The following is an 18,089-nucleotide window of genomic DNA, read 5'->3' as shown; positions in this document are numbered from 1 at the left end:
GCCCAGCATTGGCGCTGGTAGCTGCCCTTTTGGAATGGAATGAGGATGAGTGGCACTGTAGGCCCCCCAAGAAAGTATACACTAGAGGTAGTGGAATTAAGGAGGCTGTTGGAAAGGCAAAGAAGGCAGGAGTGGCACGACAAAGGACAAAGGGTGCCAAAGAGGGAGGAGAGTTGTCAGAAGTAAAGGGAGACAGCATAGACGTTTTTGAGACCGGTAAGGTCACCACACGGGGCCCGTTGTCTTTTTCGCAGCAGGGTTTAGAAGGCACGTTTCGGAGTTCGAAGGAGCTTCGGGCAGCTCAGGACACTCGAGGAGAAGAGCAGTCTGAGCCCCGGGTGGCCGGCTGGACCTAAGAGGGATCGAGGAGGTCGCCTGGTTTTGGTGACAGTGAGGTGGTAAGGGTGCCTTGGGATGGCAGGTCTTGTACACCTGCCGACATCTCGAGGCATCGACAGTCTGCAGAAAAGGCGGCTTGGCGGGAGAGTGGGTCCTCAGGAGCCCCTCAACACCCATCAACGGCTATCCAACATACAATAGAGGAACCATATACTTATGCTGAGGAACAACCAGGGCCGTCCGGTATTGCCACGCAGGTTTTTAGCGCTCACACAGTACTTGATTTTGATGAAGAAAGTCTGGAAGAAAGGGAGGTGCGGGAGGAATATGGGGCTAAGAAAGGTGAAGCTGAATGGTGGCACAAAGAAAGGAGCCAAAAGGAGAGAGTGGGGGGACGGATGATCCTGTTGTTCATATTTTTCAGGGGTCAAGTTTCGGGGGTCAGAGTGTATGGCGAGGCACTGGGAAAAGGGAGGAGCTGGCAAGGCGTGAGAGTCAAGAGCGACCATTGACCTTGGCGCCAGGTAAGCAAGCACAGAGGAAAAAAAGCAATGTTGTCTGTGGCAGTGGAAACCACTAAAGCAGGTAGCAGTGGGACGCGCTTGTGGAAAGAGATGTATATGACGGACATGGCAGTGTGTACGAAAGGGAGTTTGGAGTTGGAAGGGGACCCAGTTGGTAAAAAAGACAGGTGGGCAGTGCATTCAAAGAAAAGTGGACACGGAGGTAAGTGTAGAAGACGAACGGGTAGTCACAGCCTTAGGTACCAATAAGAAAGAAGATTTGGACAGCAAGCGACAACAAGCTGGGGGCTCAGGAGGGCAGTGGCAAGCATCGCAGGGCAGTGGAGGTTCTCAACAGTTCCATGCGAATACAACAAGAGGAGGAAGAGGCGCTCATTGCTCTGGGAGTAAAAGCTCCTACTCCAATTAAATTGGATAAGTTGGAATTTTGGTTGCAGAAATATCACAGGCAAGATGCTCACACGCTACGAGAAGGTTTCACATGTGGTTTCCGGTTGGGATACACAGGTCAGGGGGAGCGTAGATAGGCAGAGAATTTGTAATCAGTAACAGCAAACAAACTGGAAAAGTTAAGAAAGGAGACTTTGGAAGGACGCATGGCAGGCCCTTTTATTGATTGGACGATGCAAAACTTGATTTCTCCTATTGGGATTGTTCCTAAAAAAAGAGGCAGGTCAATTTTGTCTGATTCAACATCTATCATGGCCGGAGGGAGCTTCGGTCAATGATTTTATTCCCGAAGAACAAGTATCTGTGTCATATGCGTCACTGGATGTAGCATTTGATTTGGTGGAGCAGGTCGGACAAGGGGCTATGTTAGCCAAGAGTGACATTAAGTCAGCTTTTAGGCTCCTGCCGGTACAGCGTGACGATTATGAACTTTTAGGCATCCAGTTTGAGGAGCGCTCGTATGTTGATAAAGCATTGCCAATGGGTTGTTCCATCATGTGCACTATTTGAATGCCGCAGTCAAATCAGTGTAGTGAGATGTTGAAGCCTTTCCAGGAGCTTTTAAATGATCTAGGGGCGCCTTTGGCCCCAGAGAAGACAGTGGGACTTGTGACATGATTATCTTTTCTTGGCATTGAAATAGATTCTACGAGCATGGAAGCACGGCTCCCATCTGACAAGAAAATTGCAATGGTGCAATTATTACTTCACATGTTGAATAAAGAGAAAGTGACAGTGAGTGAGATACAGGTGCTTTTGGGTCATTTGAATTTTGCCTGCAAGGTAGTCCGAACCGGAAGGGTTTTTTGTAGGCGATTAGGGTTGTCCTTGTCAGGGAACCAGCTGCCTCATCACCATGTTCGCTTATCAGCAGGAGTGAAGGAAGACTAAAGGATGTGGTTGGAATTTTTGGAAGAGTTCAATGGAGTTCCTACGTGACGATGGCGTGAGGTGGAATGGGACGCACAATTTTTTGGAGATGCAGCAGGGGGTACTGGTTTTAGAGTCTATTGGCAGAGCAGGTGGTGCGCAGATGAGTGGCCACAAGCATGGAAACAAGGAGGCAGAAGTATTGCTTTTTTGGAGTTGTTCCCCTTGGTGGTAGCAGTGTTCTTATGGGGCGGACAGCTGGCGCACAAGAAAGTTCTGTTCAGGGTAGACAACATGGCAGTGGTACATGTCAACCGCCAATCTGCAAGAGATGCTCAGGTTGTAAAATTGTTGCATGTTTTTGTGCTGCTTTGTCTAAGGTACGATCTTGCTTTCAGAGCACAACATATTCCTGGAGTCGACAATGACATTGCGGATGCTTTGTCTAGTTCGCAGTGGGAGAGGTTCCTTGGTCTGGTCACGGATGCAGAAATCAGGAAAGTGCAGATGCCTCCGGAATTATGGACTCTGGGAGAAAAAGGATGCTTCAACTGGTTTTGAATTCATTAGCAATGTCAACACGCGTACTTGCAAGCCTGGAAGGAGTTTGAGCAAAGTGGGGCCTGCAGACGGAGGGATAAGTGGGAGAAGGTGGAGGATGCTGTGCAATTTATTCTTAGGCTAATTCAAAAAGGGCAATCCAGAGTGACTATTTCGGGCAAATTGGCAGGCATTGTCTTCATGGGCAAGTTACTGTGGGGTTACGCTCCTACAGCTGGCGAGCTGGGAAAAAGAATGTTGGAAGGTTGGGCCAGAGAACTTGGGCAGAGGAGGAATGCCAGAAGACCAGTGACAATTCCAGTTTTGAAGGCTATGGTTCGCAAATTGTCCGAGATTTGCTCGGATGAGAACGAAACATTACTTTTCAGCACGCTTATGGTGTGGATGTTTTTTGGGGCATTTAGGGTGTCAGAGATGTTAGGGGGAAGGTCACACGGAGGGATACGGTGGCCCGATGTGCAAGTGAAGGAGGACTCTGTCTCCATTTGGGTTAGGAAATCAAAGGCAGACCAAAGAGGTAGAGGAAGCATGGTTCAGTTGGCGGTCTACCCAGATGGGATTATATGCCCAGTAAAGTGGGGTAAAGAGCTGCAGGCGAGGAGGGGGTTCTGTTGCTGGGCTCATCTTTTCACATATGGACAAGCGTCCAGCGACGGCTTTTCAACTGTTGTCACTATTAAGGAAAGCGGTTTTAGCTATAGGACTCATTCCTTCAGAGTTCGGGATCCACTCTTTTAGAATATGCATGGCAACTGAGGCAGCCAGCAAAGGGTGGGACAGGGATCAGATCATGAAGTTGGGAAGGTGGCGCTCTGAGGCTTTCAGAAATTGCGTGTGCGTTGATCAAGACCAAGCTATATGAAGTGTCTTAAGACTCTTGTGTTTGTTCTTTTTGCAGGTTCAGTGGCTGGTCCAGCGAGGGAGGTGTTGGCGATTTGGCTTGTGGGGCATTCATTCATAAACTGGGCACGCCTGCAAGCTCAGCGGGGCAGTCAGGGTCTGAATTTGGGGCTTAACCCATCAGAATTCGAATTAAAGTGGCACGGAAAAGGGGGCATGAAGTGGCCAGAGTTACTGCCGTTGTTGAATAAGTTAGTGGTTCAAGGACAATGTCCAGAGGTTTTGGTACTCCACTTAGGGAAGAACGATTTAGTGGTAGCGAAAGGGTTGCAGGTTTTAAAAACTATGAAAAAAGACCTAAAAGAGATCCAGAGGCAATAGGCTGGATGCCATGTAGGATGGCCAGCATTTGTTCCACAGTTGGCATGGAGGGATGTGAGGCGACCGGGAGCAATTGAAAGCGCAAGAAAGAAGATTAATAAGGAGATAAAGAAATTTTGTAGGGAGAGAGGTGTTACTTAAGTGGAACATTCGGATTTGCAACTGAAGGATGAAGTATTTCTTTCGAGGGGATAGTGTCCATTTGTCATTCATGGGTAATGAACTTTATTTGTTACGTATCAAAGAGGCGTTGCAGGATCTTTTTAGGATATGTAAAACAAACAAAAAAATGGTGGGGGGGGGCAGAAAGAGTCCATTTATGGACCCTTTCTGGGTGGTGTGGGGGGCAGGGCCAGTTGGCACGGTTTGCACAGTTTTAGACTTGAAAGTGGCAGCCCAGGTGGGAAAGGAGAGGGGAGACTGGACTTCGCAGGGTCGAGCCACGTTGTTAAAATGTCCGGCAGGAAGTTAGAGTTGTTATAGTTGCATAGTAATAGCATCTTAAAAGGGGTTTTGAATATAGCTATTGCAATGAGACAAACAAGAGGACAGGATTGCAATACTGTTGTTGGGGGGGGGGGGGGGGGGAAAGAGGGTGGGTGGAGTGGCATAGTTAAAGCGCATGTATAGTGAGGCGGTTAGTTTTGTAAGGCAAAGGCCAGGTTATAATGTTAAGGGCACCCGTCTTCAATAAAGCGGCCTCTTCCACACAATTCGGTATCAGTTTTGGTTATGCCCCCATTTTCCCCCAATTAGGCTTTGAGGGGTAGCCGACCGGGGGGAGGTCTCCCCACGGAATTATTGGTGCAATGGAGCAGTTCATGACAGCTCGGGCTATACTTGGGCTTCCATGTCGCAGTCTATTTAAACGTCCATTTTATGATTTTTGTCACCATTTTGGTTTTAGGCGACATGGTGGCTGGTATCCTCAGTAGTAGCAAAAATGTAATCCCTCACTCCGTCAGAATTTTAAGGAATATATAAAAGGTTTTTTTTTCTGCAGCATCAGTGGAATGAGTAATACAGAAGGGAGCTTTCCTTGAGGACAGGTGTGCTTTGTTACAAGATAAGCTAGAATGTTGAATTGTTGTCGCTTGGAGGCAGGTGCTATGGTGGGGGGGGCAGGGCCAGTTGCCACGGTTTGCACAGTTTTAGGCTTGAAAGCGGCAGCCCACGTGGGAAAGGAGAGGGGAGACTGGACTTTGCAGGGTCTAGCCACGTTGTTAAATGTTCGACAGGAAGTTAGAGTTGCAGAGTAATAGCATCTTCAAAGGGGTTTTGAATATAGCTATTGCAACAGGAAAAACAAGAGGACAGGATTGCAATACTGCTGTTGGGAGGGGGGAGGGTGGGGGTGGGAGGAGTGGCGTAGTGGAAGCGCATGCATAGTGAGGTAGTTAGTTTTGTAAGGCAAAGGTCAGGTTATAATGTTAGGGGCACCTGTCTTCAATAAAGCGGCCTTTTCCACACAATTCGGTGTCAGTCTTGGTTATGCCCCCATTTTCCCCAACAAAGCACTATGGCTCAAAGTAAAACAAAGCGCTATGGTATGGCCGTCATGGCGCTTTTTGTTGTAAGGCGGGTGGGGGGCCAGAGGGAGCAAGATGTGAAAGGGTTAACAACAAAGAAGTGGGAGGAGGTGGGAAGGATAGGACAAACAACTAGGACAGAAGAGGGGGTGGGAGGGATTAGGAGGGGTAGGGCGAGTCGGCAAATACATGCACTCTTAAGGAGCGCCTAATTAAAATGATTTTTGTTTTTTTAAAGTACGTGTACATCCTGCGTCCAGTGGATGGACACTTGCTGCAGAGGTCAGAAACTCTACTAGGGTCAAGCTTCATGTACAACTAGACCTGAGAAAGCAATGAAGAGAAAATGGTAACGGCAGGAGCCTCCGACAAATCAGAAACAAGGAGATGAGTGCGATGTGGGAGCCAACCAATAATAGTTAATGTTAAGTTTCTGGCAGGGTCTAAGCTTGTTTTTAAGCCTTTTGTATTTACAAAAGCTTTGATTGCAGCACATGCAGGGGAAACCTAAAAAAAAACGGATTTGAGCGGCATAGGATATCAGTAGACAGTAAATTATAACAGTGAGCTGAAGTTCGACTGTGTCACCTCCTCAGCTTGCAATAGAGTAAATTGAGGTGGACATCTTTTGTCCCTCCAAAGTAAGCCTTCCGACCTCTTCTGACATCCAGCGTGGAGAGTTTGACTGGTCTTGGAAACACGGCAAAAAATGAGATGAAGCGACAACGTTTTTCTTAAATTAGGGGGAAAGTCTTTTTGCTCATGTATCACCCCAATTTAGCAACTAAAATGTTTGCAAAAATACTTTCAAATAAACTCTGCAAAATTATCCAACACAACATTCATTATGACCAAAAAGGCTTTACTCGATAAAGGAACACTGCAAGAAGACCAGGAGATGTTTACCAGTATTGGACTTTACTACCTATAAAGCAATTCCCCTCCAATTAGTAATGCTTGACACATAAACGGCCTTCAGCAAGGTAAACTGCAAAAATATATGATCTATTACAGCAATATCTAATCACAAAGATTAATCAATGAAGTGCGTCAAAGCTCTGTATGAAAACAGTAATTGCTATGAGGAACAGAACATCAACTCCAATAATCTTTGAATCAGAAAAGAAGTCTGGATTTCTATCAGTTCTCAGAAGGCCCGTCTTGTAGATTACAAGAAATATTGCAGTGACGAAGTTATATTGACCTGTAAGAAAAAGTTACTTATCAGTGACTACAGTTCTGCAGCCTGGATTTTTCATAGGTTCACATTCATTACATCCTGACGTCAGACTGGGATCCCTAGTAGTCAATGTTTATCATGCCAGTTTTTCAATGTAGCTACCGACATTGAAAATAAATGAGAAACCTTCATAAACTATACTCAGCCCATCCTGCTCACCTTGTGATCTGAAAGTCAGCCAACCAGGTTGAGTGTCTAGGATTCAACCCTCCTTACAGGCTTCAACTGCCAGATTTTCACAGCTTGTAACAGCAACTAGTAGCCTCACCGACAGTGCAGAGTGGGAGCATGTGAATCTGAGAAAGATTCCAATGCTGCAGAACTGTAGTTATAGGTAAATAACTTTCTTCTGCAGCACTGGAACTTTCATAGATTCACACGCTTGAATAATGATTCCCAAACCAGTATTTATCAAAGACATCATGTAGCAATTCTGCTTAATCAACTGATGTTTCAGTTGATGACTTTACATGGTCTGGCGAAAGTGTATGTTGATGATCTAGTCACTGCTCAGCAGATGTCCAATAACAGAACTCCAGCAAACAGTGTGCCTGTTGACACCATGCCCCTCGTTTAGTGCACTCCGACTGTATATCTCATGGGCTTGCCAGCTTTGACACAAAGGTAAAATGTGCAGGAGCTAATCCATCTGGATAGGATTTGCTTCGACAAAGGACATCCTTTATTTGAATTTCCAGATGAAACAAAGAGGGCCATTTTCCACAACGCTTTTGCCTTATTATAATTTTTAAAACATTTTTTTAAAGTCAAGTGAGTGTAGGACATGTTCAGCTGCTGTATATGGTTGTGGTAGAAAGAAAGTTGGTAAATTAATTGTTTCATTGAGGTGAAAAGATGTAGGAAATCTTGGGATACACACTGGATTGGTTAACGAAGTAACCCTGTTCTTGTCAAATGTAATGAATGGTGGTTTTATTGAAAAGGCCTGAATTTCTCCTATCCTTCTAGTGGATGCTAGAGCCAGTAAGAAGGGCATCTGCTACGATAACATTTGCACGGATGCTCTAAGTATTGACTCAAATGGCTCTCTGATGAGTTGGCCCAAGACCACATTTAATTCTCACGACGGTGGTCTACTGGTGAAGGGATGATAAAAGCGAAACCAACCTCACATGGCCACCTTTGCTTCTCTAGTGGTAGATCTGGGGGTGAGGGGGGAAGAGATGTGGACACATTTTCTTAACCATGGAATCAAAAATGCTTCTCCCACTGAGTTGGGGCACAACCACCTGCCTGCAAAGCTTTGTCATTTTGCATTGGTTGGCAATGCAACAAGATTAAACTGGAGTTTGCACCACCTTTAGAATATAAGATTTAACGGATCTGAGTACAAATCGTGGAAGTCAATGGATTTCCTGCTGAAGTTCAACTTTCAAACTGACAGTGTTTTGCAGGACCCAAAACAATAACTTTTGTGCTTCCCTATGAATGAGTCTGGATGTTGAACCCCTCTAGTCATGTTGTCTATTTTTACCTTGACATCCTTTAGCTGTGGGAGGGATTAAAAAAAAGAAATCCATAAAAGCAAGCTTCAATGTCTAAGCTTCAGCATATTTATGAGTAGCTTTTGTTTCAGCAGAGATCATAATTCACTTGCAGAGAGACTCTTCAAATGTGCTGCCCAAACTTTAATGGCAGTATCTATTGCCAAATGGAAGTTTGACCTCGTAGAGCTACCGACCTAAACAGACATTTGCTTTATCTTGACATCAAAGCATGGCATCTCCGATCCTTTATGTGATCGGAACACTATAGTGGCCATTTCCTTTCTCCACTGTCCGTCTAGTTCTTCTTGCAGAGTTCTTTTTCTTTGACAGCATTATAGTATGAGAGAAATAAGGGATAATATTATCCCTAAAGGACTTTGTTTACTCTTACTTTTATCCAATGTCTTGTGGTCATCTCTTGAAGTAAGAGACTCAAATTAATTTCTCTTTCAATAGAAAAGCCTTCAAGCGGTCCACACAAATGTTTGCGCCCAAGAATTGTATTTGTTTTGTTGGCAATAGTATTGACATTTTGTAAATGGAAGTTAGACCTAATTGTTGGGAGGATATTTGTCCGATTGTCTACTTCCAATGATTGCCCTGCCAAAGATGCCATGATGAGCCAGTCAGAGATATGGATATACTCTGATCACTTGACACAGTAGGTAGGCTGTGTCAGGCACTAAGCACTTTGTGAACACCCTGTAACCACAGTGGAGGCCAAACGGAAGGGCTTTGAATTGGGAATGTTTACCATCCACTTCAAAGGGCAGATCATATTGGCGTTTGTGATGGATGGCGAAATGAGCGTTTGCATTTTCGAACTCTATAGCGGTCAAGAAGTCATATTTGTTTAGCGTTTGTGGCACATTCTGAAGAGTTAGCGTTCTGAATGCTTGCTCTTTTATATATGTTCATTAATTTTCGATCTAGAATGGGTATCTGGTGTACATTCTTTTTGTGAACAAGGAAAAACTTGGAGGAAAGGCCCAGGTTCCTTCTGTTGTGGGTTGAAGTTCCTTTTATGGCTGTTAACAATAACATGTTTAATTCCTGTTTTAAGGTGCCCAAGTGAAAAACGGGTTCTTTGCTTGGAGGTGCTACTGCCAGCCACAATGCAAACTCTACGTAATAGCTTATAATTCACTGTATCTAGCAACAGACTATTTAATGTTATTCTTCTCCATGCCTGAAAGAATTTCTTTACCTTTGCTTCCATTGGCATATTCGATGAGATTAGCACTGCAGCTATTATTCACACTTTGAGAAAAGTCCCAAGGCACACAACCTCTCAACTTTGGAAAGACAAGCCTGTGAGTCTAATTAAATACAGTAGTCAATATTTCAACCAAACTTAGTTTAAATGAAATCGATGTAAACGCGTTCAAACGTTCAAGATCTCAAAAACATTTTGGACTAAAGAAACATCTTCATATTTCTTAGTCTTTTTCATATGAAGCATTCTTTCTCATCAATATGTTATCTTCTAATCCAAGTACTGAACACATCCCTGATGCATTTCGGGCCTTTCAGGTCTTTCATGTTGAGGGGGGAAGGGGGGGGGGGGGGGGGCGGTTTACTGTAAATAAATGAATATAAATTGACCACTAATCAAGTACTAACAAAGAAAAACAGGAGCAACTGGCACAGGTGCGAGAGTAGCAAAATATTTGAACCAAACAATAATCATGAGGCATACTAACGCAACGCAACTTTCCTTCGGTAAATGAACTGATACTGATCTATATTATCCTCTTTTGTGAGAACCTGTGCGGACAAGTAAACTTCCCAGTCAATTTGGAATATAAAAGTTAATCATTAATAAAGTCACCACCTGTGTGCAGTAATTTCATTTATCCTACTTGTTGAGTACCAACAAAGCCACTGATTTGCTATGAAGTGATCCAAATGCTATCCAAGTGTTGAGAACAGCTGCAGCTGTATTCCAGTTCAGGTAGGACCTGGCCGGGCAGTTCGAGCTGGACTGTTTCCATTGTAGAAGGGTCAAGACTGATTTGCAAATGGCTGGGTCCAAACTGAGGAGACATGGTGTGCAAAACAACACTGGACTGGGATGTGGCCTTAAGTAATTTTAAATGTGGATACGAATTAAAGCATTCCATTCATCACTGTTTTGTATAATTCAGAAGCTGCATGACAGTGTTAAGTTCCTTTGTGAAGCAATGATGACGAATACCCGATCCTGAGAACACCAGGACACGAGAAAGAATTGCTAAATTTGTGCAATCTGGGTACATGAGGATCCTACTTTAGAGATGTGTAATGGAGGCCAAACCTCTCACCTCCAAGCCTACAAATAAGAGGCAGTAATAAGTTTACGTATATCTCAACATTTTGCAATATAGTTCCTATAGCCAATTTTTTCCATAAGTCAATGTCTGTTTGGCTTCACACACCTCTCTGTACAAAAAGGATGCCTCCAAACACTAAAACAGCTTGACGTGAAAAGGACAATGATGAACTCTTTACTGACTCTAAGAAAAAACCCAGTCTCTTAAAGTGCTGCCATCTAAAACTAGACACTGAAGCACTATATAAATGCAGCTGCAAATCAAACTAACCTGTGGAGAGAATGGATCTGACCAACTATCAAAGTCCCATTTCAAGGCAGTTGTGAGCTTGTAGCTACACAAACCTGCACACCAGAGGATGGGAACAATTGGTTTCTTGAATCTCCCAAAAAAACGGACTTTTTGTTTTGAAAATTGTTCAGAGCCAATAGATGATGGATTCACTGCCATCTTGAGGACAGCTTAATTTTTGAGGCTTAAATAAACAAAGAACATACTGGGCCACAGAGGGACTGCTTCCAACACTATTTGTAGGTCGGTGAAAGTAGTAGTGTGGAAGGCAGGCCCATGGCTGACCAATCATTTAAGTAGAGAATAAGAGAAGCATTTGGAAGTGGCTATGAGTAGCACCACATCAGATTATTTCACAAACATTTCAAGACAATAGATCACAGGAGATCTCTTGCTCTAGAAACAAATGGGCCCGAGCAGCGAAATGTGCCAACTCAGATCCCGAGGGAGAAACCAACTACTGTGCGTCAGTAAACTCAGTCGTAAGTGTTCAGACTGGCTTTTGATTAGACCATCGAGCAGGTGGTGATATAACCATACAACGACGATTAGCTTTCTAGAACAGCCACCAACCCCACCAAAAAATATTGGCAGCCTCCTATAGACACATTTTAAAAGTCCTAAGTAGCAAGAAATCACATACTGTTTTTTAATGCATACAGTTTTCCAAAAGCACACAGAGTTAATAATACAAAACAAACCGGATACTTTTTACAGTCCTTTCGCCATAGGAATGCTGCTACTGATGGACCAGAACAGGCAACCCATAAAAGGTAGGTACTTGTGAGTGGGTGGGGTGAGGGCCAATCTAAATTTTGTGAAGCTTTTAGTGGTGGTTAAGAAGGATGTGCAAACGTCATTAGATTTGAGCTTTTTGCCAATGCAATGCCTTACTAAATCTTTTTTGTATTTATTTCCCTTGTTTAAGAATAGAAGACAAGTTAAACCTTCTAATGTTTCTTTCTGTTTGAGGACTAAAGTTTAGCAAATTTCTAAGAGCCACATTAAGACATTCTCAAGTCAAAAAACACAACATTTTACTGTCATAATGGAGGTAAAATTTGAAAGCATAAAATCTCACCAAAATTAAGCAAAGGTAAGAATTTCAATATTAAAAAACACTATTGTCAATTGAAAATTCAAAATAGGCAACGTTCATACCCGAAAATATTTGAAGGGTAAAATAAAAATAAAATAAAAAAAAAATCACCTTAGTAAATGAAGGCCTTTTAACAACGTCCACGGTGGGGAACAAAATAAACTAGTTGGTTTCAAAACCACACTGGCCTAGCTCCAAAAAGGAGAAACCTATTAAATGGCCTGAAGTAGCACACAAGAGGTTATGTGGAAACCTAAGAACGCATCAAAAATATATCAAAAATATATAGCTTGGCAATATTAAAGTTTTTATACTGCTCGAGATTCCCCACCATGATGGAATAAGATTTTAAATCCACATGACTGTATAAGATTTGATACATCAGTTTGTCTATGCAGACAACAGGCTCAAATGTGGGATGATCTAAAGGGCATGGTAGCGGAAAGGGACATGATGCAGAAGTATAGTCCAACAAAATGTGGCCTACACAAAACCCTTTATAAAAGGGAACTCAACCACACAGTTAACACTATAGAAATAACACTAGAGTACATTACCACGGTGTATTGATGGGAGGAGGAAAAGTGTACAGGGGACTGAGATATACACAGAGGTACTGGATGAGACTGTGAGCCCCTAGACAGATGCTCTGTGGTAGGGACTGTCCACCAGAAAGTTATTTTCAAAAAGTGGAAATGGATGGCGCTGGACAGAGTAGTTCCTGACATTTGCAAACTTTGTCACAATCTCTATATTTGTGTTTTTTTTGTTTTAACTTCTAATTCGGGGTGTTTTCTCCCATTCTACTTCATTTTCTTAAAACTCGCATCCAACAGCTACTGTAGAATGTCTATATCCAAAACCCCTCCAACCTTTACGTGTCTTCCACTACTAGCACTTTCGCCAATTTTTTCAAACCAACATATTCCAATTGTATCTGCATCTCCTCCTGCTCACCTGTTTCTTGAAACATGCGCACTCTTCTGGTGTCATTGTATCAGCCTTTGCGATTAGTGGGATGATGTTCACCTTGTCATGAAGCCTCTTCATAAACTCAATGTCCAACGGCTTCAATCTACAGGGAAAAAAGTACAGAAACATCTCCAAATACAGAACATACCACAGACTAAAGAATACAGATGTGCAGAATTAGCAATGAACTTACCCGTGTCCTGATGGTGCAATGAAGTACAAGCAGCAGTGCACGCGTGTGTCTGGGATCTGTCTTCGATTCACACGTGATTCTGCATTCAGGAAGTCCTCAAACTTGCTATCAATGTGGTTAATTACAGGCTGCCAGCTATGGGAGTGAGAAATATGTACACAACCCAATTAACAATACTACATCAACCTACATGAAACTTCAAATCCTCAAACGGAAAGAGACAGTTCAATCATAACAAGTCAAGGAGTTCCTCACTGTACAGGAGTCACACACGCGATGGAACTCCCATAAAGAAGGTGAAGATAAAGGACCAACCCCTATCGATGGGTCTTAAAAAGCACAGGGGCAGTATCTTTAACAGCCCACGGAGAGCCGAAGCTGGACACAAAAGAACTAAAATAGAATTTCTTTACAGAGGAGCCAACCAAATTTACATTACGGGAAACCATCAACAATAAGGGTGGACACTTAAAGGAAGAAGACTTATTGGTGCATAGGAGCTGAACAGGCAATGGATCAACCCATATCAAAAGAGCCAGAAAGGCAGAGGTAAAATTAATAGGAGACATCATCGCATGAGTTAGAGATACAGGAGACAAACTGGTGGGGACAGCCCCTTGCAGGCCAGAAATCTGATGGCTCACCAGTTACTGTTGTCCACTGCATCACCAAAGCCAGGAGTGTCTACAATGGTTAGCGTCAGCTGAACTCCACCTTCTTTCACCAGAACCTTAGACTGCTCGACCTGCACAAATAAAGTTGGACTTGCATTAGAATTCACTTATCATAGGGGAGCGGAGGTGTTGAGCGGAGAACAGTCACTGGACGCATGGCAAGAAAATAATACTATGCAAGAAGGTATACAAGTATTTTATAAAGGGTAGAAAAGCAGCAAAAACCAATGGAAACAGATTATAGCTGGAAAACATCCCGCAGTAGGGCAGTAGTGAGAAATGATGAGGCAACAATGTAACAGCAAATGGTGGTGCACTGGTCAGCCTACATTTACAATCTGTGAGAACTTGGCATATAGGGTCAGAATGGGACCCTCCACAAAGAGAATACATTTTACAACTAAGGGGGAGGGGGGTTAGCAAGAAAACGGGGAGGAGAATAAAGCTGCTGGGAGGGGAAGATAAAGGGTCAGGGAGCATAAAACAAGTTTCTGCAAAACCAAAATGTGCCTTTTGATCTACTAACTTTCCCCATGCTTTTTGTCAATGCTGTTCAGCATCAGCAAAAAAATTAAAAAAAGGCACGGTGACATGCATGCACACATACATACATGTGAAGAGGAGGCATTCATTCCGCAGGTGTTGCCATGCAGACACGATTGTGCATCGCCGTAGATACACGTGCCTACTAAATGCTACATAAACATAACAATAGTTCACTTGGAATTCATTTATATACTTCTACAAATATGCTAAGAAGTAAAAGCCAAGAAGTAAACTGGGGAATGCCAAAAGTGGTAAGCCATTTTAAATGTTCCAGTTGTGTTGCCTGTAAAGTCACTGTAAACTCAAACATTTCAGCATAGCACAGTGCATCAAGAATTGAAGTTTTTCTCCAACTGTAATTCATCAAGCGCTATGTATTGCATTTAGTACCCCTGTAAAGCAATTAATGTACAGTAAACGACACACCAGGTAAAGAAGCATATATGACAACAGCAGTAGGATCAGATGTAGAGTTGCCAATGCCACATTTCGTGGAACACAACCATGGTCGTGAAGAAATTGGCATAAGTAATTAGATTTTCATATAGAGCAATAATTTGTGTGCTGTAGAATACATACTTTAAAGTGCAACTTTTGTATATAAATTCACTTCTGTGTGTTTATTCTCTTTGGGACACTGCACAATTGTGTTCTTTTTGACTATTTATGACCATCCCATGTTTTCTAAGCTTTGAGAAGAATGTGGTGGCTCCTAAATGTAAAAGGGCATCTTGGGGTAGCAAAAGTTTCATAGGCTCCACTGTCAAACTACGGAATAGTCTTCCATTACACACAAAATGTCAGATCAACCTGCTACATTTCAGGAAGGCACTCAAAACGTGGGTGTTTTCTAATCAACAGTTTACCAGCCTGGTCTCGCGGTCTATCCTTGACAGTTGCCAGCGCCAAGACGCCAATGGGCATTTTCACCCTTTATAAAACCAAATCATTAAAATTTACAGGTTTAACTTAACTGATACTAAATTACTATTGGGCTATAGTGTGGTTGTTGTGTTTGCATTAATTGCTTACCATTCACCTGTGTTGGTATATTTATAGAAGTATATACATGAATTTTCCAGGTAAACCATTGTTCTATGTATGTACTATAAGCCCAGCTTCCCACTGGTAGAAGGTCCGTTCTTGTTACTTAGTTACAGAATAATGCTGGTGTTCAGAGATGCCATTAGGCGAGTAAAATTTAAAAAATAATAATAATACTTGTGTGAAAATTTATGTTATTTCTTTTTACATGGAACAGCAAATTACAGTTGCAAGCCCTCAAAAAAAAAAAAAAAAAAAGAAAATGAAAAAGGGGGAAAAACAACCTTTTTTTTAGGACAGCAAAAGATGGGAGAGTATAGGATAAGCGGGAGTTGGGGGAAGCAACAGGAAGTGGGCGGGGACCAACAGAAGAGATTGAAGTCGAGGGAGAGAATAGAAGAAGATAAAATAAAAAGCCAGTGAGGGTAGAACCAATGGATGTGATAATGGAGGAGGCACCAACACGGGAGCACCTAGGTACAGCTATTTGAGAGAGGACGTATTCAATAGAAAAAGAAAAAAAACACTGCAAAAAGGAACAAAACACTCACATATTACGCTGATAGCAAAAGAAAAAAAAGTGGTTCCCCGAATAAGAGCAGTGGAAGATTAAAAGTCAGTCAATCAAAAAGGATAGTAAATAAGCTATGCTCCTGGGAAAAGACAAACAGCAGAGGAAGGAAACAAATGAAATAAGAAGCAAGCAAAAGAAACTGACAAGAAAGCCAATCAATGGTAAGCAATGGGATGGCACAACACTCACTTTTACATTTTTGGTATGGTCCACTAGATGTCTTTTTTGAAAAAGACAATTAAAATTGTCAGTAAGCTAGACTTAATTAGCTAGCAAAGAGTGGACTGTCGTTTTAGAGAGGAAGATGCAAAGGAAACTTTGATACAGATTAGTAAGCGGTGGTGATAAAAAACAAACGCACCAATACTCAGTCTTTGCTTTTCCTATTAAAAAACTAGATGGAAGAGCTGCATCCGTATTCAGGGTAAGAAAAAAAAAAAACTCTCCAAGAAGAATCCTGCTACTTTAAAGGGCAGCCCTCCTTGTGGGGGCTTCCCTTAGCGCATGTGAGAACAGTCCTGTGTGCCACATCAGTGCAGGGTTGCAGCATGGGATACGCTAAGGGAGGGCATGGCTGGAGGAGCACAGGGAGCGTTTTTTCACTTAGTACCAGTGTCACCATTAATGCAGTTTAGATCTACTGTGCAATCCTGCTCCGTGTATTTCCCAAATGGTTGTCAATTTGATTCATGATTGTAATACTGTGAGGGGTGACAGGACAATTGCTCGACCATGCTGCGAACAAAAAAGCTGGACAGAACCTGCTTTCCTAGAAGACAGTGATCGTCGTAAATAGCATGTGGACTGACGGGCATTACTACATTATGCATGTCTGCAATGGGAACTTGTCTTAGGAATGCCAATGATGTTGCCTCTTCTGAGGGAATGAGAATGAACCTTCAAAGGACTCCTAATTCCCCTAAAATGCATGTCTTTGAAAAGCAAGAGACTGCGTTCTCGGTAAAGTACAAACTGTTTTACTGCCCTGCGAAAAGGTTGCATGTCAAAATCCATAAACTGCAATGCCAACAGTTTCGATAAAAACAAACACGTGAAATATACAAACTACAACAAATCTCAAATAAACATTTTTATGAAACCCAGCACTCCTCCAATCCCAGAAACTAAGCCAAAGGCTAAACGTGCGAATAAAGATAAGTACATCTGCCATCTGGGACGGCGAATCACAGGCCCAGGGGGACAGTTCCTCTGACAGCCACAGGGCCAGTTAACTCCTCCCTCTCCTAACTTAATTTCCACCCTAAAGCTAATCCTAAACAAGAACAGAAGCAATTGTCCAGTGTACTGTGAAAACAAGCACTAGCAAATGCAACCGTTTTTGCTTTTGCGCAGCAGAAGTGGTCACCAGGTACAATACCAACACTGCACCAGTGCGAGAGTTGCTCAAACGGAACAGATGCAGCCCAGGCATACAGCAGTGTAAGCTTCCCTACGCCCACAGGACATGGAAGGTAGAAGCCACAGTGGCAGTGTAAACTACACGCAAACTCAAACATGTCATTGCTATAGCTTCTCCATCAGACAAACATCAGCAGGAGCAGGGCAATCTTCACACACATTACAGCACAGGCCGCAGTACAGAGGCTTCCCCCACTTACTCTACATAGGTAAAGAAGAACGAGTTACTTACCTTCGGTAACGACTTTTCTGGTGGATACATTAGCTACCTGTGGATTCCTCACCTCATGAATACTCCCATGGCGCCAGCATTTGACGGAAATCTTCTTACTAGTCTCTGCACGTCGACGAGGACGTCACTCTAGCCCACGCGACGCCGTCTGACGTCATACAGGCAATAAGAAGTCCTCGCCGACGTGCCGATGACAGTACCAACATTTTTTACGTGCATGAGAATAATAATAATAACCCAATGCAATGAAAGAGCAAAGCAACATCTCTTAATATTGTAAATCACACAACATTGCAATAAAATAGCTGTAGATTTAATATAACCTTTTTTTTTTTTTTTTTTTTTAAACAAATAAATATATTTATACATACGAATCATGTATATACCCAATATATATATAGATTTATATATACATATACACATATATACAAATATCATACATGCAAAATGTATTGCAACTTTGAAGACCAAAAGGAGCACCCTCAAGGATT

The 18,089-nt window shown here is 42.7% G+C and overlaps 1 protein-coding gene across 1 annotated transcript in view; it reads right to left on the bottom strand.

Annotated features, from left to right (window-relative positions):
* The window catches only part of LOC138268006 (septin-7-like), a 159,480-nt gene that overhangs the window by 31,234 nt on the left and 110,157 nt on the right, over positions 1 to 18,089 (bottom strand). The window contains exons 4-6 of the mRNA XM_069217313.1: positions 13,754 to 13,854; positions 13,110 to 13,244; positions 12,902 to 13,019 (exon numbers count right to left, since the gene is read on the bottom strand). Of these exons, the coding sequence (XP_069073414.1) occupies positions 12,902 to 13,019; positions 13,110 to 13,244; positions 13,754 to 13,854 (354 nt within the window). The remainder of the gene's footprint in view (positions 1 to 12,901; positions 13,020 to 13,109; positions 13,245 to 13,753; positions 13,855 to 18,089) is intronic.

This window comes from Pleurodeles waltl, chromosome 12, assembly GCF_031143425.1.
Source record: "Pleurodeles waltl isolate 20211129_DDA chromosome 12, aPleWal1.hap1.20221129, whole genome shotgun sequence".
Classification (NCBI taxonomy): Eukaryota; Metazoa; Chordata; class Amphibia; order Caudata; family Salamandridae; genus Pleurodeles; species Pleurodeles waltl.
The sequence above is the reverse complement of the archived record's forward strand: the minus strand, read 5'-3'. Positions and strand labels throughout refer to the sequence as shown.